This window comes from Bubalus kerabau, chromosome 16 (assembly GCF_029407905.1).
Source record: "Bubalus kerabau isolate K-KA32 ecotype Philippines breed swamp buffalo chromosome 16, PCC_UOA_SB_1v2, whole genome shotgun sequence".
Classification (NCBI taxonomy): Eukaryota; Metazoa; Chordata; class Mammalia; order Artiodactyla; family Bovidae; genus Bubalus; species Bubalus kerabau.
In genome coordinates this window covers 56,642,468-56,665,120 of record NC_073639.1, presented here as the reverse complement: position 1 = coordinate 56,665,120, position 22,653 = coordinate 56,642,468, and the positions used below count along the sequence as shown (strand labels likewise).

Genomic DNA, 22,653 nt, shown 5'->3' with positions numbered 1-22,653 from the left:
TGCATGACTCCACCCCTTCCCCCATTATCCTCTATGCATAACTTTAGGTATAAAAACTACTTTGGAAAATAAAGTGCAGGCCTTGTTCACCGAAACTTGGTCTCCCCATGTCGCGCTCTTTCTCAAATTCTGGCTGAGTCTCCATCTGGAGCGCGGAACCCACCATGCTTGCTAATTATGCCTGGGCTTCTAAGATCCGACTGGGGAGGCCTCAGTGTCTCCTCTCCTTCGGGAGAACGGAAGGACACCTGCGGCCTACGTAAGTGGTGCAAACTTCTTGCCTTGAAGTTTTATTGGTCTCCCGCGTAAACCAAGCTACTCAGCCTCTTTTCTCCACTGAATTTTCCTACTGAGCTATCCTCATTCTATTACTCTTTATATCTTTGATAAATATTTATAAATAAATAGGTCGCCGACGCCGTCCCCGCTTCGAATACCCTGGATCAGCTGGGGCTGGACCCCGGCAGACTGGTGATAGAAGCAAGGTCCGATGCTGTAAAGAGCAATATTGCATAGGAACCTGGAATGTCAGGTCCATGAATCAAGGCAAATTGGAAGTGGTCAAACAAGAGATGGCAAGAGTGAATGTCGACATTCTAGGAATCAGTGAACTCAAATGGACTGGAATGGGTGAATTTAACTCAGATGACCATTATATCTACTACTGCGGACAGGAATCCCTCAGAAGAAATGGAGTAGCTATCTTGGTCAACAAAAGAGTCTGTAATGCAGTACTTGGATGCAATCTCAAAAACGACAGAATGATCTCTGTTCGTTTCCAAGGCAAACCATTCAATATCACAGTAATCCAAGTCTATGCCCCAACCAGCAATGCTGAAGAAACTGAATTTGAACAGTACTATGAAGACCTACAAGATCTTTTAGAACTAATACCCAAAAAAGATGTCCTTTTCATTATAGGGGACTGGAATGCAAAAGTAGGAAGTCAAGAAACACCTGGAGGAACAGGCAAATTTGGCCTTGGAATACGGAATGAAGCAGGGCAAAGACTAATAGAGTTTTGCCAAGAAAATGCACTGGTCATAGCAAACACCCTCTTCCAACAACACAGGAGAAGACTCTACACATGGACATCACTAGATGGTCAACACCGAAATCAGATTGATTATGTTCTTTGCAGCCAAAGATGGAGAAGCTCTATACAGTCAGCAAAAACAAGACCGGGAGCTAACTGTGGCTCAGATCATGAACTCCTTATTACCAAATTCAGACTTAAATTGAAGAAAGTAGGGAAAACCACTAGACCATTCAGGTATGACCTAAATCAAATCCCTTGCGATTATACAGTAGAAGTGAGAAATAGATTTAAGGGCCTAGATCTGATAGATAGAGTGCCTGATGAACTATGGAGTGAGGTTTGTGACATCGTACAGGAGACAGGGATCAAGACCATCCCCATGGAAAAGAAATGCAAAAAAGCAAAATGGCTGTCTGAGGAGGCCTTACAAATAGCTGTGAAAAGAAGAGAAGCGAAAAGCAAAGGAGAAAAGGAAAGATATAAACAAAGACCTAGCGCAACCAAAAAAAAATAAATTAAAAATTTAAAATAATAGTAATTTGAAAAAAGAAAGGAAGAGGGGATGAACGAATAGGCAGAGCATAGCAGATTTTTAGGGCATTGAAACTATTCCATATGACACCATAATAGTAGATATGTGACCATATACATTGTCAAAAACCATAGAATATGCAACTCCAAGAGTGAACCCTAATGTAAATGAAGTACTTTGGGTGGTAATGACATGCCAAGGTGACAATCGATTGTAACAAATGTACCACCCGGTGTGGGATGTTAATGGTCGGGGGAGGCTCTGTGTGGGAGGCAGCAGGGAACACATGATGAATCTCTATACTTTCCACTCTATTTTGCTGTGAACCTAAAACTGCTCTGAAGAAATAAAGTGTATTAAAAAATGGTTAAGAAGCCAATTTTACATTATGTATATTTTAACCACAGTAAAAACTGTTCATTATAGCTTCATCCATGACGTCCCCAAACTGGAAACAATGCAAATGCCCATCAGCTGTAGGAGATACAATGAATGGTGGAGGAGGGCACCTGGTGGAATACTATGCAGTCACAAAAAAACATAAGCCGCTGCTACATACAACACTGATGAATCTCAAGATCATAATGCTGGGGGTGGGGGAGAGATAAATTAGGAGTTTGGGATTAGCAGATATAAACTACTATATAAAAAACAGATCAACAATAAGATCCTATTGTATAGCACAGGGAACTAAATTCAACATCCTATAATAAACTATAGTGAGAAAGAATTATGAAAAAGAATATGCATATATGTATAACTGAATCACTTTTCTGTACATCAGAAGCAAGCTAACACAAAACTGTAAATGAACTACACTTAAAATAATGCCAAGTGAAAGAAGCGGTATACAAAACAACACATACTACATGATTTTATCTGTATTGAATTCAAGAACAGGCAAAACTGATCTTTGCTCTTAGAAGTCAGAGTAGTGACTACCGTTGGGATGGCCAGTCATTGATGGGGGACATGTGGTGGTGGTGGTGGGGGTGGCTGGGATGTTCTGTTTTTGGATCTGGGTGCTGGTTATGTGGGTGTGTCTAGTTTATGAAAATTCACCAAACTGGACACTTATGATTTGTGCCCTTTTGTACATGTGTGCTGTCAGTTCAAGTGAATATGTACATACATATATACACATACATACATGCACACACACACATCACTCTGGAATCCAAAGATGGGTGTTCTCCTTTTTTCGGCCGTGCTGCAGAGGCTTGTGGCATTTTAGTTCCCCGACCAGGGATTGAACCCTGTGAGAGTGCAGAGTCCCAACCACTAGACCACTAGAGAATTCCCCAGTTGGATGTTCTAATTCTGCTTCTGCATCCACTAGGTTTATGTCCCTAGGCAGGACCCTGAACTTCACTGAGCCTCTGTTTCCTCATCTATAAAATTAGGATAGGGGCTTCCCTGGTGGGTCAGTGGTAAAGAATCCACCTGCCAATGAAGGAGACATGGGCTCAATCTCTGGGTCAGGAAGATCCCCTGGAGAAGGAAATAGTAACTCACTCCAGTGTTCTTGCCTGGAAATCCCAAGGACAGAGGAATCTGGCGGGTTATAGTCCATGGGGTCGAAAAAGAGTTGGACATGACTGAGCGACTAAACAGCAACAAAATTAAGGATAATAATATCTCACAAGGTCGACAGAAGTCCAAGTGAGTGCTGGCTGTGAGCACAGTGATTCGGTGCTTACTGTTATTATTCTGGCTGTGGTTCCCTCTGGTGACGGAGCCCAGGTTGGGGCAGAGTGGGGTTGGGGATGCCGTTTCCAGGGCAGAGGTGGGGCACGGGGAGGGCCAGTCTCAACTGAGAAGCAGAAGACACTCATCTTGCAAAAACAGCCAAAAAAGGAGCACCCTAACAAGTGAGCTAGCCAGGGTTGGGGGGCTGCACATGCAGGCCTGTGTGGTGGCTGCCTGGGCAGCTGGTCTGCCCTGGGCCTGGGGAGGCGGGAGGGGGACAGTAGGGTGCTAAGAAGGGAAATGAATGAAGACCTGGGGAAATAGATCCTCTCCTGGAGAGCAGGGCCCTTCACTATCGCTGGGCAATCAAGATGGCTATAAAACTTTAACCACCTGCTCAGGCCCCACAGCTCTGGGCTGGGGAGTGGGGTCCTTGAGGGGCAAGCATGTCCCTGACAGTCATTCTGCTCCCTGGGGAAGCCTGGTAGCTTCGGGAGTCCCAGGTCTGGGCCCCAGAATCTCTGAGGTGCAAAGACCTGGTTTTCATGCCCAAGAAGGAACCCAGCAGGGTCAGACTTGGGTTCCTTCCAGACTGCCCCACATATGAGCTGTGTGACCTCGCATGGGTCACTTAACCTCTCTGAGCCTCATTTTCCACATCTGTCAGATGGCGATAGCTCCTACCTCAAGTTCCTACCTTGTTGTGAGGACTAAACAGCTTCCCTTTGTACATAGAAAAAAATCCAAAATGGTACCAGTGGCCCAAAGATTTGGTCCCAAATACAACCCTGGCCCTGTTCTCTATGACTCACCCTCTTGTAGGCTTTTTGCTGTCCTTCAAGCACTCCAAGCTCAGCCCACTGCAGGGCCTTTGGGTTTACTGGGTTTATTAATACAAGTGTGCGATTGTGACTGTAATGTGGAATGTTGCATGCATATAAAGGAGGGAGTGTTGGTGATATGTGTGAGGGTGTGTACACATGTGTGATTTTGTGTGAATGTGTGCTAGCACGTAAGTCTGTGTTTGAGTGTGTGCAAGAGTGTGTGTGACTGTGGATGTGAGTGTGACTGTGTGAACCTGTGTGTACACAAGAGGAAAGGAAAGCAGAGTCATCAAGAAAATGCCAACAAAGGATTTCCCTGGCAGTCCCAGTGTTGGGTCTCCACACTTCCACTGCAGGAAGTGTGGGTTCGATCCCTGGTCAGGAACTGAGATCCTACAAGCTACACGGTGTGGTCAAAATATTCATACTGTGGTGAACAGGGAACTCAAAGGGAAGACTGTTGGGTTCAATCCCCATATGTATATGTCCCTTCCTGGGGAATGACATGGAGCAGGTCACTGCACCTCTCTGGGCCTCAGTTTCCCCATGTGTGCGTGTGTGTTTAGTTGCTCAGTCCTGTTTGACTCTCTGTGACCCCACCAGGCTCCTCTGTTCATGGGATTCTCCAGGCAAGAATACTGGGGTGGCCAGCCATTCTCTTCTCCAGGGCATATTCCTGACCCAGGGATCGAACCTGGGTCTCCTGAATTGCAGGTGGATTCTTCACTATGTGAGCCACCAGGGAAGCCCCTTGCCCCTCTGTAACATGGTGATATAACAGTACCCAGCTCCAAGGTTTGCTGTAGGGATGAAAGGAGTTAAGGTGACTGGTAGTAGACGTGTTAGCTCAGGTCCAGTCGAGGTGGGGCTCAGCCAACAGTTGTCATCCATAGTCACTGTTTATCTGGGGGTATTAAAGCCCCAGAGTCTTCCTCCCCACCTCCATCCCAGCTTCACGCTGAACCGTGCAGGGAACTCTAGTGCAGGAAGAAGTTCTACAGGTCAAGACTTCCTCCCCAGGTGTGCAGCTTCATTCTGCCAGCTTGGCAACATGACTGCCAGCCCAGCTTCTTCTCAGGGCTTTGCAGATTGGGACTTTGGGGGTGCATGGTGGATCATAATGGGGTTCCCAAGACAGAGTTATCATGCGAAATTCCGTGCTGGATGAAGCACAAGCTAGAATCAAGACTGCCAGGAGAAATATCAATAACCTCAGATATGCAGATGACACCACCCTTATGGCAGAAAGTGAAGAACTAAAAAGCCCCTTGATGAAAGAGGAGAGTGAAAATCTTGGCTTAAAACTCAACTTTCAGAAAACTAAGATCATGGCATCTAGTCCCATCACTTCATGGCAAATAGACAGGGAAACAATGGCAACATTGAGAGAGTTTATTTTTGGGGGGCTCCAAAATCACTGCAGATGGTGACGATAGCCATGAAATTAGAAGACGCTTGCTCCTTGGAAGAAAAGCTATGACCAACCTAGACAGCACATTAAAAAGCAGAGACATTACTTTGCCAACAAAGGTCCATCTAGTTAAAGCTATGGTTTTTCCAGTAGTACATATGGATGTGAGAGTTGGACTATAAAGAAAGCTGAGCACTTAGAATTGATGCTTTTGAACTGTGGTGTTGGAGTAGACTCTTGAGAGTCCCCTGGACAGCAAGGAGATCAAACCAGTCAATCCTAAAGGAAATCAGTCCTGAAGGACTGATGCTGAAGCTGAAACTCCAATACTTGGGCCACCTGATGCGAGGAACTGATTCACTGGAAGAGACCTTGATGCTGGGAAAGATTGAAGGCGGGAGGAGAAGGGGAGGACAGAGGATGAGATGGTTGGATGGCATCACTGACTGGATGGACATGAGATTGAACAAGCTCCAGGAGTTGGTGATGGACAGGGAAACCTGGCGTGCTGCAGTCCACGGGGTCGCAAAGAGTCTGACAGGACTGAGCGACTGAACTGGAGTAAACTGAAGACAGAGTTGCGTGTACTGTGATTGGGTCTCCGCGATGCTGCGGGGCACGCTCTATCAAACAGAAACATACTCATCTCACACTTGGCTGTGCAGAACTTGAACCTGGTTGTGCGGGGTGTGGCCACGACGGACCACACTCTATTCCCCCCCCCCCCCCCCCACCTGAATCCGTGACGAGAGCCACCGGAAGTCTCGCCGGACGGAGCCCTCTCTTGGAGACACTCTCTGGGGCAATCCGCGGCGAATCCTAAGAGATAGGGGCGTAGGCATCGGGAGCGCCGGACAGGGACCGGGATGAATGCTAAACGCAAGCTCAGACGCACAAAACTGGAGCGCAGTTGGAACAAAATCGGACCCCAAGGCTCCAACTGTCCTCGTGACTTCAGCTGGTCCGCTAAAAGCTCCTAGCAGAAAAAGGAGGCAGCGCGTTTAAGCCGAAGGTCTTGGAATTCCGAGTTCCTACTTCTCCACGTCCTGTGAGGGTGTGACTTAAGTTCACCTATCTGTAAAGAGGGATGAGTAATCCCCGCCTCGCGGATGGAGAAACTGTGAAGCTGCAGCCCATCAGGCTGGCGTGCTCTTAGCCGACGCTGCCAGTCTCATTCCTGCCTGGGAGTATCTTTCTGCACCGCAGACCGTTTTGTGGGGCGGAGTCTTCGTTCTTTTCTGAATTTGGGAATTTAGAACGGACCCTTGGCCGCTGGTTCCAAACCGCGCCCCTGCCCGGCTGGGGGCGTACCCGGAAGTGTCCCTACGGTAGCCGGTGGGGCAATGCAACACTTCTTACCATGGGGACCGCAGCGGCTCCCCGGCGTTTCTGCCGCTGCGCTTGCTTTTGCTCAGAGAACTTGTACGTGGCGCGCTACGGGCTGCACGTGCGCTTCCGGAGCGAACAGCAGCTGCGCCAGGACTACGAGCCCGTGAGTGGCCTCTATTGGCTCTGCGGGAAAACGAGCGGGGAGCGGTGGTGGAGGAGGGATCTCAGTCCCCGGGGTCGTTTACTTTGCCTTTGGCGCACTCAGATCGGACGAGAAGATTGACTTAACCTCTAGCTGCCTCCCGTATTTTCCACCTCAGATGGCGATCATGGTATAGCTTTAGTGCGACTGTCGTTAGGAATCAATGAATGAACTACATGTAAAGTGCTCAGGGCACAGCCTGGCTGAGTACTCTCTGTTATTAACAAGAGCCGCTGCTGTGTGCTTAATGTGCTTATCACATTTCATTTTTTCGATGATCCTGTGATCGGATCATCTTCATTTCAAGGTGGAGAAGCTGAGGCTCAGAGACCTTAAGAGACTTGCCCCAGGTCACACTATCACGCTTATTGGTTTTTCTGCTCTCAGATCCTGCGCAGCCGAGGCTGTGTCAGCCCTAAAGACTTCCAGCAGCTGTTGGGAGAGGTAACACTCCCCACCCTCCACCGCCCCCTCTGCACCCAGCCCGGCCCTTTCTGTTTAGATTTGTGTTAGCAGCTTGAGGGGTCTCCCGGCCTCAGGTGTGCCATTGTCAGATCCCAGAAGGGCTCCTTTGACCTCCCCTTACTTCCTCCTGTCCCCACTTAGCACAGCACCTGGGTGCCGGCACCTGGAAAAGAAAAAGCAGGGAAAACGCCAGTTGTCTGCTTTGTGCCCTTTTGAGATGAGAAACTTGCACTCAAGGGGAGGAGTCACCTACTCAAGGTTTCACACCAGGTGCCACCTGGCTCCTGATTCTTTATTCCCCCCCCCACACCACTTCTGCCACTGCTGCTTGTCTCCCATGGAAGGGGAGGGGGTGGTGTTAAGTGTCGAGAAGCTTCCTAAGACAGCCATCTGCAGCCTCTGGAACACAAGACTTAACCAGGACTCTGTTTCCCCTCCCTGCTTGGGCCCAGCTGGTGAAGGTGCAGCGATGGGTCTCAATCCAGCCAAGCTGGTGCAGCCCTCAGTGGGATGGGCCCCCTTCTGGAAGGAATCCCCGTCAGCTAACAATTTAACACCTGCCGTTTACCCTGGCAGAGTCAGGAACATAGGAAGACTGGGCGTCCCCTTGGGAGGGATGGGAGGCCCCGTTCTGGTACCCAGGCCATGTGTCACCCCAGCTGGAGCAGGAGGTGGGGCGGCGGCGGCGGCTGGGGCCGGAGTCGGCTGCCAGGAAAGCCCTCATTGCCAGCTCCTACCGCCCAGCACGGCCAGAGGTCTACAACTTGCTGCAGGTACCTGGCAGGGGGCAGGTTACTGGAAGGAGGTGGAGGATCCGGGCCTGGGGGCTGTCTGCCCCATGGCTGGTGTGTTCTGCCCCTAGGAGGCCACTTTGGCCCCTGAATTTCTGGCTGCAGCTGAATACAGCGCATCTTCAGGCGCAGACCTTAAGGGCCTTCTCCAGCGGCTGGAGACAGTGTCAGGTGAGGTCTTGGCCTGCCACTTGGCAGGACTGGGGGTGGCAGACTGGGGTCCCTTCACCCACCATATCTGCTTCTAAAAGTCAACCCAGCAGGAGTGAGAAGAGGGGTAGGATGGAACTATCAGGAGGAGGGCATCGTATTCACTCACTTGCACACACATCCACCACAGTGATCAGTAATTCAGTGCTGTGCACCAGGCACGAGCCAGCCGGCATCCTCAAACTGGGGTGACTAAAGACGTTAATGAGGGGATGGTTGAGACAAGTGTGGGCTCAGGGGTCAGCGAGGGATGGTGAGAGACCTGCCCCAGGGTTAGCAGTGGCGGTGGGAATGGGGAACAGTTCCCATCCTGAGACCTGAAGGAGGGGGCAAGAGTGAAGTCTCCTGAACCTGCCAGGACCTGGAGCTGGGGGGGAGGGGTGACCAGCCAGGATGCACATCTGAATTTGGGGGTCAGACCTCAGGGCAGGGTGAGGATCTAGGGATGAGTGGTGGGGGGGTCCAAGAATAGGGCACCCTTGCCACACACATTATGTCATTTGACCATCACAAGAGCCCATTTAATCACAAGGTGAGTACTCACATCATCCCCATTCTACAGATGAGGAGACTGAGGCTGGGGTAAGTGAAAAGGTTAGCTCCTGGCTAACCAAACTTCCCTCCCTCTCCTTCCGCAGAGGAGAAGCGAATTTACCGGCTGCCAGTGTTCACAGCGCCCTTCTGCCAGGCCCTGCTGGAGGAGCTGGAGCACTTCGAGCAGTCAGACATGCCCAAGGGAAGACCCAACACCATGAACAACTATGGGGTGGGTGAGGTTCCACCCGGCTGGCACAAGGAGGCAGGGACGTCCGTCTGGGGAGACGTGTTCCCAGCACAGACCTCCTCTGAGCCTTGGTCTCACCATCTGTAAGATGAAATCAGGCAGTATTATTATGAAGTTAAGCAGGTTGATGATGTCTGCATAGCACTCAGCACTGTCCTTAGTGAGGGACTCCCCCAGGGACCCAGGGACAGGCCCTACCAGCTTCCCTGCTAATTCTGGGCTCCCCCACCCCCAGGTGTTGCTACATGAGCTAGGCCTGGATGAACCACTGGTAACACCACTGCGGGAGCGCTTCCTCCAGCCGCTGATGGCCCTGCTATATCCAGACTGTGGTGGGGGCTGGCTGGACAGCCACCGGGCCTTTGTGGTCAAATACGCGCCCGGCCAGGACCGCGAGCTGGGCTGCCACTATGATAACGCCGAGCTCACCCTCAATGTATCCCTGGGCAAGGCCTTCACAGGGGGTGCCCTCTACTTCGGGGATGTCTTCCAGGTTAGTGTGTTTAACCCGTGGGGCTGGGCCGGAGCCACCGTGAGTACCCAGGCCTGAGCCCCACTGTCCACAGGTGCCTTCGACCCTGGCCAAGCCCTTGGAGGTGGAGCACGTGGTGGGCCAGGGCCTCCTGCACCGGGGGGGCCAGCTGCACGGGGCCCGGCCCCTGGGCACTGGTGAGCGCTGGAACTTGGTCGTCTGGCTCCGGGCCTCGGCCGTGCGCAACCGCCTCTGCCCCATGTGCTGCCGCAAGCCTGACCTGGTGGACGACGAGGGCTTCGGTGATGGCTTCACCCGCGAGGAGCCCGCCACGGTGGATGTGTGTACCCTAACTTGAGCTTGGCCAGGGCCAGGGTGGCGGGCAAGGATGGAAATAAACGCCATGCAGCCCTCAGCACTTCTTGCTTTGAGAGGACACACAGGCTTCTGGGTCATTCTTTCAGCAGACAGGCTGGCTTAGGTCGGGCTTGTAGACTAGAGCCTGAGACCAGAATTCCTGTGCAAGTGGTTTAAGGAGGGAGCGCTCCAGGGAGGAGCAGGACAGGGCAGGAAGGAGCTGGACCAGGATGGTTTGACACAGCATCCAGCTTCAGCCCCATCCCACTGGGCTCTCTGGAGCATGAACTGTAGCACAGTTTGCCCCCAACAGCAGTTATTGGCTATGGGGTGTTTCAGGGTATGGAGTGGGTGAGTAACTTCCCCAACATCCATCTCCAGGGCAGCGTGGCTCCCAGTGGCCAAGGGAATCTTCCAGAGCAGAGTCCAGGTGTGGGGTGTCAGCAGCAGACACCATGGCTAAGGTCGAGAGCACCTGTCTTCTAAGGGGATTTGGGTGGGTCACCAACAAAGATGGAAGGTGGGTCACCTCCATCTTCTGGATGGTATGGAGGGGTTGCTACAGAAGGATTAAAAGCAGGGACTTGGAGCCAGACTGCCTGGATTCAAATTCTGATTCTGCCACTTCCAGTTGTGACTGGGGGTAAGCCACCTGCCTCTCTCTGCCTTAGTCTTTTTTTCCTGGAAGTACCTATGTCCTAGAGCTGTTTTGAGGATCAAATGACTTCCCATTTATAAAGCAGTTTACAACAGTCCTCTGGGTTTGCTGCTGTCATTACTATCAAAGAGTTTGCAACTCGGTGGCCCCAAGACTGGATGAGGCATGCAGCTATGCTATGTTTGGGAGAGTCTTCCATGTTGAAATCTTGAGTTTGGGCTCCCCTGGCAAAGTGGGAAGATCTGGAAATACCCGGCCCCAGTCCACATTGCAGAAACCAGGGAGACCAGACTCAGCTGCCCCCACTCTCGAGGCCTGTGGTACACTCCCTCACAGGGGTCCCTCATATGTTGCTGTGATCTTCCTGGTTTCCATGGACGTCTGAGTTTGTGACCTCTGTATTACTGAAAGCAGACATCGTAAAGACCAAGGTTCTGGAGCTCATGGCCTGCTGGTGTGGACATGTCCGCAGAAAATCCACAGTCGCCTCCTCCCCTGGGCTTCACAGGGACTGGGGGTGCTGCGGGCCGACCGAATAGGATAGAGATGGGAGAGGGCACAGCTGCGGCAAAGGGCCTGTGAGCTCTGGGACTGGCACCAGGCTGGCGAGCAGGTCTCTCGTCCGGGAGCTCCCCCTAGAGGTGGAAGCCTGGAGCCCCAGCTCGCCTCTCTGGGAGGTGAGCGCGCCAGACTCGGTTTCTTGGGCTGCCCCACAAACGGAACATGGGGCTTCAGAACTAAAGGCAGCAGCCCTCGCTTCGCGGCCGGACAGCCTCCCAGTGCACCGCCCGGGCCGGAAGTCACCCAGCCATTGCTTCCTCACGCGAAGGCGTGGTGCAGGGTTGGCGGTCCCGCCGGATGGGCGGTTGAAGAGGGAGCGGAACAGCCCCGGGGACTTTCTTTGAGGCGGCAGGCCGCGGAGGGCACGGGGTGGAGGGTAGGTGCACGTGGGAAGGGAAGAGGAACGCACCTGGCAGCCAAGGAGCGCAGCCGTTCCTAAAGGCGCCTGAGGTGCGCGCGCAGCCGTGAAGCGTCCGCGCGGGGGCGGACCCTTAAAGGGGCCGCAGCGGTGGAGCAGGTAGTCCGCGGAGAACTTGGGTTACCCGGGTTTGGGGGCGGGCGAGGATCATACGGTTCCTCCTACTCTCCCTCAATAACGCTGCCCCGGGTAGTGACGGATGCCAGGCCCCAGAAGACCAGGCCGAGTCTGGTTGACTCGGCCAGAGTAGAGCCTCCCTGGGAACCCAGTCCGCGGGCCGGCCCCGTGATCGATCCCGGGTTTAAGCGCGCCTTCGTGTCTGCAGCTCGCGGCGCTATGGCTCATGTCGGCTCCCGCAAGCGCTCTAGGAGTCGCAGCCGTTCCCGGGGGCGAGGGTCGGAAAAGAAAAGGAAGAAGAGCAGTAAGGACGTCCGGAGGAGCTGCTCGGCTTCGAGATCCCAAAGCCGCAAGGCCAGCACCACCTCCTCTGGGGCTGAGGGTGAGGACCAGAGGGAATGGGAAAGGGATGAGGGAACATCAGGGAGGAAGTTGCAGGTAGTCGGGAGGGCTTCTCCAGACTGACTTTGGGGAAATCGTAGAGAGCACTATTCAGAGGGACACAAGAGTGTCCTCGCTATCTGGAATGAAAGACGCTCAGAATCCAGGGGCTGGGCCAACCCATTGAATACGGAGTGAAGCAAGAAGTTTATCATAATTTTGGTGTAGCAGGGCCTAAGATGTGGGTGCTGGCCACCTTGCTCTTGGGCAGACAGTGACTGCGGAGTCGAGAAGGTGCCTCTCCACAGCGTGCTGAAGCCCTGCCAGGAGGTAGTCAGCCTGAGCCTGCTACAGGCCAGAGCAAGGGGACGAAGGTTTACTTCTTCCCCTCCTGGCCTTCCAGCCTCACCTTCTCCCTGCATCACAGAGAGAAGCAAGCACAAGGCCCGGAGGAGACCACGATCCAGCTCCTCCTCCTCTTCTTCCAGTTCTTCTAGCTCCTCTTCCTCTTCGTCTTCCTCCTCTTCCTCCAGCGATGGCCGGAAGAAGCGGGGGAAGCACAAAGACAAGAAGAGGAAGAAGAAGAAGAAAAGGAAGAAGAAGCTGAAGAAGAGAGGCAAGGAGAAGGCCAGAATGCAGCAGACTGAGGCTCTGCCCGGGCCCTCGCTGGACCAGTGGCACAGAGCAGCCAAGGAGGAAGAGGATGGCCCAGGTACTGTGCTGCCCGGGGTGCAGGGCAGGGAGGGTCCCCTCCCTGAGGCCCTGCCACCGCCTCCCTGCCATCTTCCCTTCCAGTCCTGACGGACGAGCAGAAGTCCCGCATCCAGGCCATGAAGCCCATGACCAAGGAGGAGTGGGATGCCCGGCAGAGCGTCATCCGCAAGGTGGTGGACCCGGAGACAGGACGCACCAGGTGGGGCGCGCTGCCCCAGACCGCACTCTGAGGAGGAGGGATGGGGGCTGCTGCTGCTCGAAACAGGCTGATGTCCAGGGGAAAAGTCCCTTGTTGATGAGCCTTCTCAGGCCATTGCTCCCTATTGGCTGGAGTAGGCAATTGCAGGAGCTGGAAAGGCCTTGAGGGAGGGCCTTCAAAGAGCCACAGCTGGCCTGTCTGATGGCAGAGCTACCCTCTGTCCTCATCTCTGTGGAAAGGGAGGGAGGTAAGGAGGGAGGAGTGGGAGTGGCCAGCAGGGTGTGGCAGCCTGCTCAGGGTGGTGGTGGGACCTGGGCCTGGCACCCCTCTGTCAGGTACTTCTGGTTCTGGTGCTCTGGCCTCTCAGTTAAGAGGCTCAGCCTGCCCACCTCCATCCCCAGGCTCATTAAGGGAGATGGCGAGGTCTTAGAGGAAATCGTCACCAAGGAGCGACACAGAGAGATCAATAAGGTGGGTGTCGCCCCCTTACCCAGGCCCACCCCCAGCTCTTCTTCTGACCTGTCCCCTCCTGTGTGCTTTCTTCCCCAGCAAGCCACCCGAGGGGACGGCCTGGCCTTCCAGATGCGAGCAGGGCTCCTGCCCTGAGGCCCCCCCCGGCCCCCGGCCAAGGCCTGCTACACACAGTGTTGGCATGACCTGGAGGCTGGCCTCAGGGTGGGCAGCGGGGAGCCCGCTGGGTGTTCTTTCTCCTGCAGACCAGCCTCTGGCCCAGCCTCCTCTGCAATTCAGGGAGTGGAGGTCGGGGGTCACTGGCCGAGTCAGCTCCTCCATCTCCCGAAAGAGCTCACCTTCCCAGATATTAAATGTTCCCTGGTTGGAGACATCCTCTGTGTTGTTGCTTTTTGTGCTGAGGGGGAGGGAAGGAGGCAACCCGACTTCAGGGCAAAAATAAGGACTCTGCAAGCTTTGGCGGGGGGCACACACCAGCCACTCTTGCGGTCCTCACCCTCAGGTCAGCCTGCCTGGACCAGAGCCCCACCCCACCCCAACTGAATCCCAAACCCTCGGCTCTTAAGCTGATTTCCTCAGGCCTGGCGGGAGGCTGTTGCCCTTGCTGTTAACTCTGCAGATAAGAGAGTCCTGCTGGCCTGGGAGGAGTCCTGGCCCAGCTCTCAGGCTGTGTCCTCTGTGAGGTGGAGGCTGACAGCACCCACCTCCGTCACTGGATTGCTGTGAGGACAGACCGAGTTCATGCCCAGGAAGGGGCTAGAAGGAAGCCCAGCAGAGATAAGGCCCATGGGGGTGTGTTGGTATCATTGTGAGCACAGCTGGCCTTGTGTACTGGGAAGGACTGCCTTTACTCCCAAGGGCAGGCTGCACCCCCCCAGCCAGCCCCCACCCCCAGTGCTCTGGTGGTCGGCGCAGTACTGAGACCCAGAAGGAAGCCTTCTTGCTTTAATCGGTGTAACAGATGACAACACAGTACACAGCACACTCAGGCCCGATGGAGCAGGGACAGCAAGGGCGGGCGGGGATACGTCAGGACACCGCTCACAGGCGGCCCAGACAGACAAGACAGACAGGTTGAGACGTGAAGGCTGCGACGTGGCAGGTGGGCAGGCAGGCGGTTCAGACCGAGCTGGGAAGGGGGCATGGGGTCTCTGCGGAATCCCTCTTTAGACATCAAAGAGAAGGCAGGTGGTGGGGTCTGGGAGTGGTGGGCTGAGGCTCAGTCCTGGGGGTGGGGGGCTGGGACTAAGGCTTCTACTCTAACAGGCCTGGGGTGGGGTGGCAGTCAGCAAGGCCTGCCTCACCCTTTGGTTATGACTGGTCGGGCCTGAGCCCTGCAGCTCAGCACCCAATGCTGTAAACATTTTTGGTATTTTTAAAGGACTCTGTCCTCCCTCTCTTAGTTTCTGAAAAACTGGTGCTTCCTTAAGAGGATAATGTGCCAAGAGGAATCTGAAGGGAGGCAGGAAGCCGACCTGGATATAGAAGAGAGACGTCCACGGGGAGGGTGGGCTGCCCACCTCACCATCTATGGCTGAGGGCCGCTGGGAGAGGCCCGGACTATTGCTGTTGTCCTTGGCATGGCTGGCGGCTGGGTAGGCAGGTGGGGAGCTCGGAGCCGTGGGGCAGCGGCCCGCTGGGAGAGGCCGAGCTCGCTGCCCACCCAGCCTCCCGGGGCTGGCGGCCTCCAGGCCTTTATTGCAGGCGGGCCGAGACTCTTGCAGGTGCTCCTCCATCCGGATGGCTGCTCACCGAGGCGACAGGCGAGATGGGGTGAGGTGGGACCGACAGGAGGAGGCACTGGCCACGGGGCCCCTGGCTGGGGCTGTGATTGTCGGGCCGAGCGATTCCCGCTGGGAGCAGGGGTTAGATATTGCACTTTCACTGCAACAGTTACATTAAAACTTGGTCCATAAAATAATCGTCGCTTTATACATAATGCCGGAAACAACAAAAAGCTACATCTTAAATATGAATAAATTCTGAAGGTCCCATCCCTCCAGACATTTTTTCTCTGCACAAAATAAATAGCTTTCACTCTGTACAGACCCACTTTTGCAGAACATTTACATGACCCTTTGGCTGTACATATCTACACACAGGAAAATGTTAACATCCGTTTGTGTGCCTCACCATCCCAGCCCGCGAGGCCCCAAGGCCGTATCCAGGTTGGCAGCCGCTTCTCACAGAAGCAGCCTGGATGTTGGACGGCTAGCTGAGCCCTGGCAGGCTCCCCTGTCATGAAGCGGGTGGAGGAGCAGCAGAGGGGCTGCCTGGAGCTGAGGCCACAGCTGAGATTGCGGTCAGTTCTGGGGAGGGAGGGCTGATGCTCAGACCCAGCGCACAGGACAGCGTGGTCCTTACCAGGTGGGAAGTGTAGTCATGGCTGCCTGCCCTTAAGCTAACTAAGCGAGTTGTGGCTTCTTCTATTCGGCATCGAAACGGAATTGGCATTTAAAAAAAAAAAAAAAAAAAGGGTGTGCCCCACTCACCCCAGAGTAGAAATTCTGTGGAATTAATGGGGCTCGGGTGAGGCAGAGAGGCCATGCCCATGACAGGGCCCTGGGACCCAGAACCAGGCTGGACTCCGTCACAGTGCTGGGTGTTTTCATGTGGAGGGGCTGCGTTTGGTACAGAAAGAGTTAAGAAAAGGAAGCAGCCAAGGATTGCTCATTTAAAAAAACCTCATAGAAATCAGATTGGAGAAGTAGAAAGGTGTAGAAACGCGGAAGGGAGGGCCGAGGCTTGGAGCCTTGGCTGATGGCAGGCGAGGAGAAGAGGCCAGGCCTGTCCAGGCCCCGCGGCCCCAGGCAAGGCTTCTCAGGAGCCATTTGGCTTCACCAACTGACCTGGCAGCCTGAGCTGTGCCCAGGGCAGAGATGGCGCCAGGCCCACGGCTGAACTGGGCTCCAGATGGGGCAGGTGGAAGAGGCTGGGGTCTGGGGCTGCCATGGGTTCATGGGCCAGGCAGAGCGGCAGAAATTATGATATGGCCTTTCTCTCCTATTTGTACAAGGATTCTCCGCCCTGGAGTCTTCTGTGTAGTGGCAGGTCTTGGATGGGCAAACGTTGAATTTTCATGCATGTCCATGAGTCTGTAGCCATAGGAGATGGTGATGAATCTCCACTCTCAAAAATCAGTGCAAAACCAGTGAGGTCAAACAGTTGAGTAACTCGAGTCAACAAGAAGCAGGCTGTCCCCCTCTGTCGCAGCTGCTACCAAGTGGGAGGAGACCTGGGGGTCAGGGCGAGCAAGTGGATGGGAGGTGCCCAGGCCTGGCATCGGAATGCGGGTACATCAATGCAGGGCAAGCGTCCAGGAGCGCCTTCTGGCCAGTCCACGTTGGGAGTCCTGGTCCTTAGGTCTTCCCAGGGATGGTCGTCCTGCCAACTTCCACGACCAGCTGGAACCCCGCAGACCCTAAAGTGTGAGGCTGGGCTGGGAGGGCTGTGTCTGGCACAGCCCGTGTCCTCTGCCGGGCCCTGGGACGAGCTTTGCCCCAGCCGACCGTACGTGCCCAGGCCAGGCCTCCTGGCAGGGCGGGCCGCCCTGGCCTAGCACCATGGAGACCACAGCGCCTCACTCCCGGTGCCCTACTTGGGGCCCGCGGCTGGTCCGGGCTCTGGCCGGCCGGCCAAGGTGCGGCCCCAGCAGCCGGCCGCCATGCTCATGCTGCGCTGTCCCCGCTGCTCGCTGTCCGCCTGGCTCTGCGTCCGCTCGTGCGGCCGGGGGCCGGGGCCACTGGGCTGGGCCGAGATGGTGCGGAGCAGGTGGTTCCGGGAGCGCAGGAAGTCGCCTTGGCCCGGCAGGCCGAAGCTGCCCTTGCGCAGCGCCATGCGGGTGGCCGCGTTGCGGGCTGGCCGCGCCCGGTGGTTGTACTTGAGCTGGGCCAGGTGGGCCGCGTAGCCGTCGGTGATGAACTGTGGGTGAGGGCAGCGGGAAGCACGGCTGTCAGGGGGCGGGACTCCGGGTTGCCCGGCAGCCGGGGGGCGGGGCGCCCAGGGCGGCGCGGCAGTCGGGGGGCGGGGCTCCGGGGGTGTCCCGGCAGTGGGGGGGCGGGGCTCCCAGGGCGGCGCGGCAGTCGGAGGGCGGGGCTGCCCGCCTGCCCCGTCCACCTGAACGCCGCTCACCTGGCACTGCTGCTGCAGCTTCTTGGTGGGCCGGCCCACGATGTAGATCTGCATGGGGGACAGGCTGATGGAGCTGTAGACCGCCACGTCCTTAGTGGAGCCGTAGGCCGCGTGCACGCGCAGGTGCAGCTGTGGGCGAGACCGGTGTGGGCGCAGGCTCAGCCCTTCCGCCCCCACCCCCACCCCGCTCCCTTCCACTCGGGGACCCACCTCGGAGATGAGCAGCTTCAGGAAGTTGGCCTTGTGCCGCAGCGGGTCGTGCACCAGGCCGTCACAGAAGGACACCACGCCGTGGGGGAAGTTGTGCTGAGCCAACCACGCCACCACCCGCTGCTTCTGCATGTCAGGCCGGCCAGTCACGTAGATGATGAGGTAGCCCAGGTCCTGCCAGTGCCTGGGGGCGAGGGGGCAGGCCTGGGTGTCCCACGGCCGCACTGTCCTCCCTCTGGGGCTGCCTGGTCTCCTTGCCCAGCCAGCCCCACTAGCGGGCACAGGCTTCAACAGTAACAGCCCCAGCACAGTGCTCACTGCTCGCCTCTCACAATCCCCACTTCCACCCTCTGCAGCAGGTGTAACTGGTCTTGTTAGGAAAAGCCCTGCTTCCCAGGTGAGGGAACTGAGGCATCCACAGTAAGAGATCCCAGCTGGGAAGTGGTGCTGCTGGCCCCTCCAAGCCACAGGGTCCCTGCCCCCTGTCCTGGCTCTGGCACCCAAGACCATCCTCTCTGCCCAGCCCCCAGCTACCTGCCTTTGAGCCCACCCACTGCCCCTGGGGGCACTCACCGCACCACGTCCACAGCCCCGGCTCGCACTTTGGGGTCGCTGCCCATGATGGACACGCTGGCAGCGAAGGAGCCATCAATGCTGAAAACCACGAACTCCGTGCCCTTGGGCAGCACGGTGATGTAGCTGTCAGCAAACGTGTGGTCTCCCCTGGGAGGGGGTGGCTCGTCAGAACCCACTGGGACCCCTTCCTCCAGCCCCAGACCAGGTCGGCCCACCCACTCGTTCTTCCCAGCTCCTACCTGACCACCATCTTGATGGGGTAGACTCCCACACCTAGGCGATGGGTCTCAGGGATGGTGTAGGAGACGCGCCCACTGCTGTTGGTCACCAGCGTGTCCAGGTACAGCCACTCACCCGAGGGCGGCTGCATCATGATGTGCACGTCCACCTGGAGCCAGGCAGGCTGGTCATGGGTGGCCATGCCCCTGACCTCCCCAACCCCGACTCTCCACCGCCCAGCCAGAGGGAGGCGGGGCGGGGTGGGGCTCCCACAGGGTCCCCAGGTCTTTACCTTCTCCCCGGTCAGGGTGACCATGTCCAGGGGCCCGTACATGAACCGGCCCGTCAAGACCTGTGGGCCATCCTCGTTGGCGACCGCGTCATTGATCCGGTGGTTGGCTGTCACATTCTGGGGGGGGGGGTGCAGGAGCAAGGTTGGGTCAGGGTAGGGGATGGAGGGGTGGCTGGGGTCTCCTGGGCTCAGCTCAAACTTCCCAGGGGCCTGGGGGTGAGCATGGGCACAAAGTCAGATGGCCCAGGGTTCAAGTCCAGCTCGGCCACTGACCTACATGGCCTTGGTGTGGGTCCCTGTCTGTAAATGGGGGAACAGCTCCAACCTCAGACTGTGAGGATTAAGTAAGACAGCACACATCTCTGTGACTCAGTTTCCTCATCTTTAAAATGGGGTTTTCTCAGGAGGATTCAATAGGACAATAGCCCTGGAGTCGGGGCACCCAGAGGACCCCTCACCCGAAGCTTCACGTGGGTCCTCTTGCGCTGCCACTTCTCTCTCGGCTTCGAGGGGGTGAACACCGAGACCTCCTTGCCGTCTAGCTCCAAGATGCTGGAGTTGTCGTGCCTCATGACCTGCGAGGGGACAGAGGGGGGTCACAGGGCAGACTCAAGCCTGGGGCTTCCTGTTCCGTGGGGAGAGGCCAGCGGCCCTAGGGGCCCAACTAACTTTGTGAAGGTTTGGGGGGACAAACCCCACTACAGTCCACCCTCTGGCCCCCGAGAATTCACATCTGTCCCGTGAAGGTGTACATCCATTCACCCCATCTCCATGGCTTCCTCTGCTGGGGCCAGAAAAGTGGGGTCTCCCACCGTCCTCATTTATGAAATGGGGCCGAGTCAGCAGCAGGGTCACTCAGGGACCTGAGAGGTGTTGGTGTGTCTGGTACGGGGACTCTGGGTACCTGTCTCAGCAGGAAGGAGACCACATCCGTTGACTCCCAGTAGCTGGCGTGGAACAGGTGGGGCAGGGCCACGGTGGGGAAGGCCGTTAGAGCATCGGGGCAGTACAGGGCGTAGTCGATCCGCTTCTGGCCCCACCACTTCGCAGCAACTGCCAAGAGGAGGGGACCTTGACTGGGCTGGGCCCCCGAGGGTCACCTGGCCTCTCAGGCCCAGCTCTGCCCAGAGACAAAACCCTCCTCTGACCAGGGAGCAGGACCATCACCAAAGCGAGTCTCCTTCTCCCGGGCTCAGCGATAGGGGAGCGGCGAGAAGGCACAGGAGGTCGGGACAGCAGCAAGCGGCCCAAGTGCTCCGGGGACGGGGAGTGGGGGCTGTGGCTCAGCAGGGAAGTGTGGAGTTAGAGGGGGAGGGGAAGAGCCCAGTGTGGAGGCAGGACTCCCTGGCCCTGGTCAACCCCTTGTCAACTCCCGCCCTGGGCCTCATCACTGCCCTCTCTGGGCTTCTCCTGGACCCCTTGAATGCCCGTCCCACCTCCCCAGGCCTCAAAACTGTGAAAGGCTTCCCAGAGCGGGAGTCTCAGGTCCTGGGTCTCAAGGCAGAGGCCTGATGCCCTCAGCCCCTGGCAGGCAGAGTGTGAAGTGAGGGCCTTCAGTCAGACGGAGCCTGTGTGCATATGTGCGGGTGAATCCGGCTCCCCCTTGGGGCTGGGGGGCTGCCCCAGGTTTGCAAAGAGCCTCCCCAGTGGCTGGAGGCCGGAGGTGTACTGGTTCAGGGTCGGAGCTCTCTGCCTGCAGCCTGCCTGATAGGTGACGCCGGTCCTCACCCAGCCTCCGTCCAGCGCACCCCTCCTCAGCGCCCCCCCTCCCCCGCTCCCAGCCTCTAGCTAACTCCAGCGGCTTCTGCCTCCTCCCTGGAAGTCAGGGTGCTCCCAGCCCAAGCTCCAGCTCCCTGGTTAGGCGTCAGCAGGGCCCTGGGGGTGAGATGTGTCTGGAAATCAAAGCATGACCCCAATTAGAGGAGAAGCATGTGTGCGCATGGAGGCCCGTGGTGCCCGGTACCTTCACTGATGTCCAAGTCGGGGAGGCGAGGGGCCCTCTCCCGCTTGCCCAGGGTAGAGGGGGCTGGGTGGGGGAGGGCAAGTAGGGACAGGCGCCTGACGCTGGGGGTGTGGCTGAGCGGAGCTGGGGCCTCTGAGGAGCAAGAACAACAGGAGAGGCTCAGCCATGCTGGGGCTACCACGCCAGCTAGCCTTAGCCTAGACCCTCTGCTCTGACAGGCGGCTGGGGAGCCAGTCACATGGGAGGGAGGCCGGCAGGGGGTTGCTGGCCCTGGCAAGAGTGAGAGGGGATAGTCCAGACTCTGCTTCCAGCTGCTAAGAAGATGGAAGGAGCCAAGGAGGCCGAGGTGATCCACCCCCTGGGGTGGCAAAAGGCGCCGTGCACAGGAGACCTCGCTTCCCTGGCTCCCCTGGGCCACCCCTCCAGCTTCTCCAGAAATGGCCCCCAGCTTTCTCCCTCAAGGAACATCTGCCCCTCTGGGCCTAGGACCCCTCCTCGCAGACCCATCACCCTGCAGCTGAGACAGCACCACCGATCTCCTACCAGCTGGACTTGGCCCCCCACTCCAGGGCCACCCTTTTATATGCTCCTTCCTTCCACAGTTCTCGATGGACACTGGGGCAGGACGACTCTTCACTGTGGGGCCATCCTGAGCATCATAAGGTGTTTAGCAGGTCTCTACCCACCAGATGCCAGTGGCACCCACCCCAGTAGTCTCCAACTGTCCTCTGGGGGGGCATAATGGGCCCGGTTGACACCGGCTGCGACAGGACAGAGCCCCCTGGCTCTGATGGGTGGGTAGCGCTGCTGCACTTACTCTGGGCGATGCCAGATGCCGTGTAGCTCTCGGCCATGCCGGACACCTGGCTGGCGATGCTGATCTCGCTGGCCCGGCGGAAACCTCGGGTGCTGGGGGCTGAGCCGGGTGAGGAGGGGGCCGCGTGCTCTTGGAAGACCGTGTTGTGGGCCTGGAGTGCCTCTGCTGCAGGTGGACAGGGACCAGAGACCAGGGGTAAGGAGGCCTTGCCCAGCCCGGCCCCGGGACCCCCGAGCAGGGGTGCCCAGTGTGTGCTAGGGCTGGGGCAGGCCAGAGCGGCAGCTGTGCCAGGCAAGGCCAACACCAGCTGCAGAGGAGTGGGGGGCATCTGAGCACAACTGGCAGACAGGATGGGCCCATGCGTGCCAGGGCCTGCCTGTTCAGGGTCGAGAGGGCAGGGCTCAGAGCTGAGGCAGAGAGAAGGGAGAGCTGGGGCAGGGCTGGACAGACGGACCAATACAGACACAGTGGGCAGGGAGGCAAGGTGGCCAGGCTCATGCCCCACCCTGGCCACCCTTCCAGTCTCTTGGTCTAGTCTAGCCTTCTTGGCCTCTGGGGCCCGGCCTGGCCTGACCCACAGCCCATGGCAGCTGGGTTTGGGGTGCTAGCGACAGGGGCCTGGGACGGCTTCCTAGGCATGTCCTAGGCGGAGGACTGAGCAAATGAGACAGCATCGTGCATGCCCCTCACACATGGGCCACATGAGCCAGCCCCGGATGGGCATCTAGGGACAAAGGAAGAGGGCTGAGGGCTCCAGCCAGGCTCACCTGGGCCCGGGCTGAGGGCGGGCCAGAGGACCCACCTCTAGACAGGAGCAGGAG

General features: G+C 56.9%; 3 protein-coding genes across 7 annotated transcripts in view; 2 read left to right on the top strand and 1 right to left on the bottom strand.

The window, feature by feature from the left end:
- Positions 1-6,265: 6,265 nt before the first annotated feature.
- OGFOD2 (2-oxoglutarate and iron dependent oxygenase domain containing 2) lies at positions 6,266-10,186 on the top strand. 3 transcript variants are annotated; one of them, XM_055551048.1, is made up of 7 exons: positions 6,266-6,987; positions 7,414-7,470; positions 8,151-8,264; positions 8,354-8,453; positions 9,131-9,258; positions 9,512-9,769; positions 9,843-10,186. In XM_055551048.1, the coding sequence occupies exons 1-7, from the start codon at positions 6,856-6,858 to the stop codon at positions 10,104-10,106; spliced, it is 1,053 nt and encodes a 350-aa protein (XP_055407023.1). In that variant the 5' UTR covers positions 6,266-6,855; the 3' UTR covers positions 10,107-10,186. The 3 variants fall into 3 exon arrangements, with proteins under 3 accessions (XP_055407023.1, XP_055407024.1, XP_055407025.1); XM_055551049.1 differs by lacking the exon at positions 8,151-8,264; XM_055551050.1 differs by lacking the exons at positions 7,414-7,470; positions 8,151-8,264.
- A 123-nt stretch (positions 10,187-10,309) lies between these two features.
- ARL6IP4 (ADP ribosylation factor like GTPase 6 interacting protein 4) lies at positions 10,310-13,998 on the top strand. 3 transcript variants are annotated; one of them, XM_055551053.1, is made up of 6 exons: positions 10,310-11,700; positions 12,068-12,241; positions 12,668-12,952; positions 13,036-13,153; positions 13,555-13,624; positions 13,703-13,998. In XM_055551053.1, the coding sequence occupies exons 2-6, from the start codon at positions 12,079-12,081 to the stop codon at positions 13,757-13,759; spliced, it is 693 nt and encodes a 230-aa protein (XP_055407028.1). In that variant the 5' UTR covers positions 10,310-11,700; positions 12,068-12,078; the 3' UTR covers positions 13,760-13,998. The 3 variants fall into 3 exon arrangements, with proteins under 3 accessions (XP_055407028.1, XP_055407026.1, XP_055407027.1); XM_055551051.1 differs by having other exon boundaries at positions 12,644-12,952; XM_055551052.1 differs by having other exon boundaries at positions 11,700-11,841; positions 12,644-12,952.
- Positions 13,999-14,555: 557 nt separating this feature from the next.
- The window catches only part of PITPNM2 (phosphatidylinositol transfer protein membrane associated 2), a 159,187-nt gene continuing 151,089 nt past the window's right edge, over positions 14,556-22,653 (bottom strand). Inside the window, exons 18-26 of the mRNA XM_055551047.1 lie at positions 21,833-21,997; positions 19,957-20,105; positions 19,511-19,627; positions 19,053-19,169; positions 18,781-18,929; positions 18,539-18,688; positions 17,966-18,149; positions 17,756-17,884; positions 14,556-17,545 (exon numbers count right to left, since the gene is read on the bottom strand). Coding sequence (XP_055407022.1) covers positions 17,219-17,545; positions 17,756-17,884; positions 17,966-18,149; positions 18,539-18,688; positions 18,781-18,929; positions 19,053-19,169; positions 19,511-19,627; positions 19,957-20,105; positions 21,833-21,997 — 1,487 coding nt within the window. The 3' untranslated portion in view covers positions 14,556-17,218. The remainder of the gene's footprint in view (positions 17,546-17,755; positions 17,885-17,965; positions 18,150-18,538; positions 18,689-18,780; positions 18,930-19,052; positions 19,170-19,510; positions 19,628-19,956; positions 20,106-21,832; positions 21,998-22,653) is intronic.

Bases quoted from the DNA above. Each gene is read 5' to 3' on its own strand.
- OGFOD2 (XM_055551048.1), top strand. From the start codon at position 6,856: ATGGGGACCGCAGCGGCTCCCCGGCGTTTCTGCCGCTGCGCTTGCTTT. The intron at 6,988-7,413 runs GTGAGTGGCCTC...TTCTGCTCTCAG, and splicing joins TGCGCCAGGACTACGAGCCC to ATCCTGCGCAGCCGAGGCTG. The intron at 8,265-8,353 runs GTACCTGGCAGG...TTCTGCCCCTAG, and splicing joins AGGTCTACAACTTGCTGCAG to GAGGCCACTTTGGCCCCTGA.
- ARL6IP4 (XM_055551051.1), top strand. From the start codon at position 12,079: ATGGCTCATGTCGGCTCCCGCAAGCGCTCTAGGAGTCGCAGCCGTTCC. The intron at 12,242-12,643 runs GTGAGGACCAGA...CTGGCCTTCCAG, and splicing joins CACCTCCTCTGGGGCTGAGG to CCTCACCTTCTCCCTGCATC. The intron at 12,953-13,035 runs GTACTGTGCTGC...CTTCCCTTCCAG, and splicing joins GGAGGAAGAGGATGGCCCAG to TCCTGACGGACGAGCAGAAG.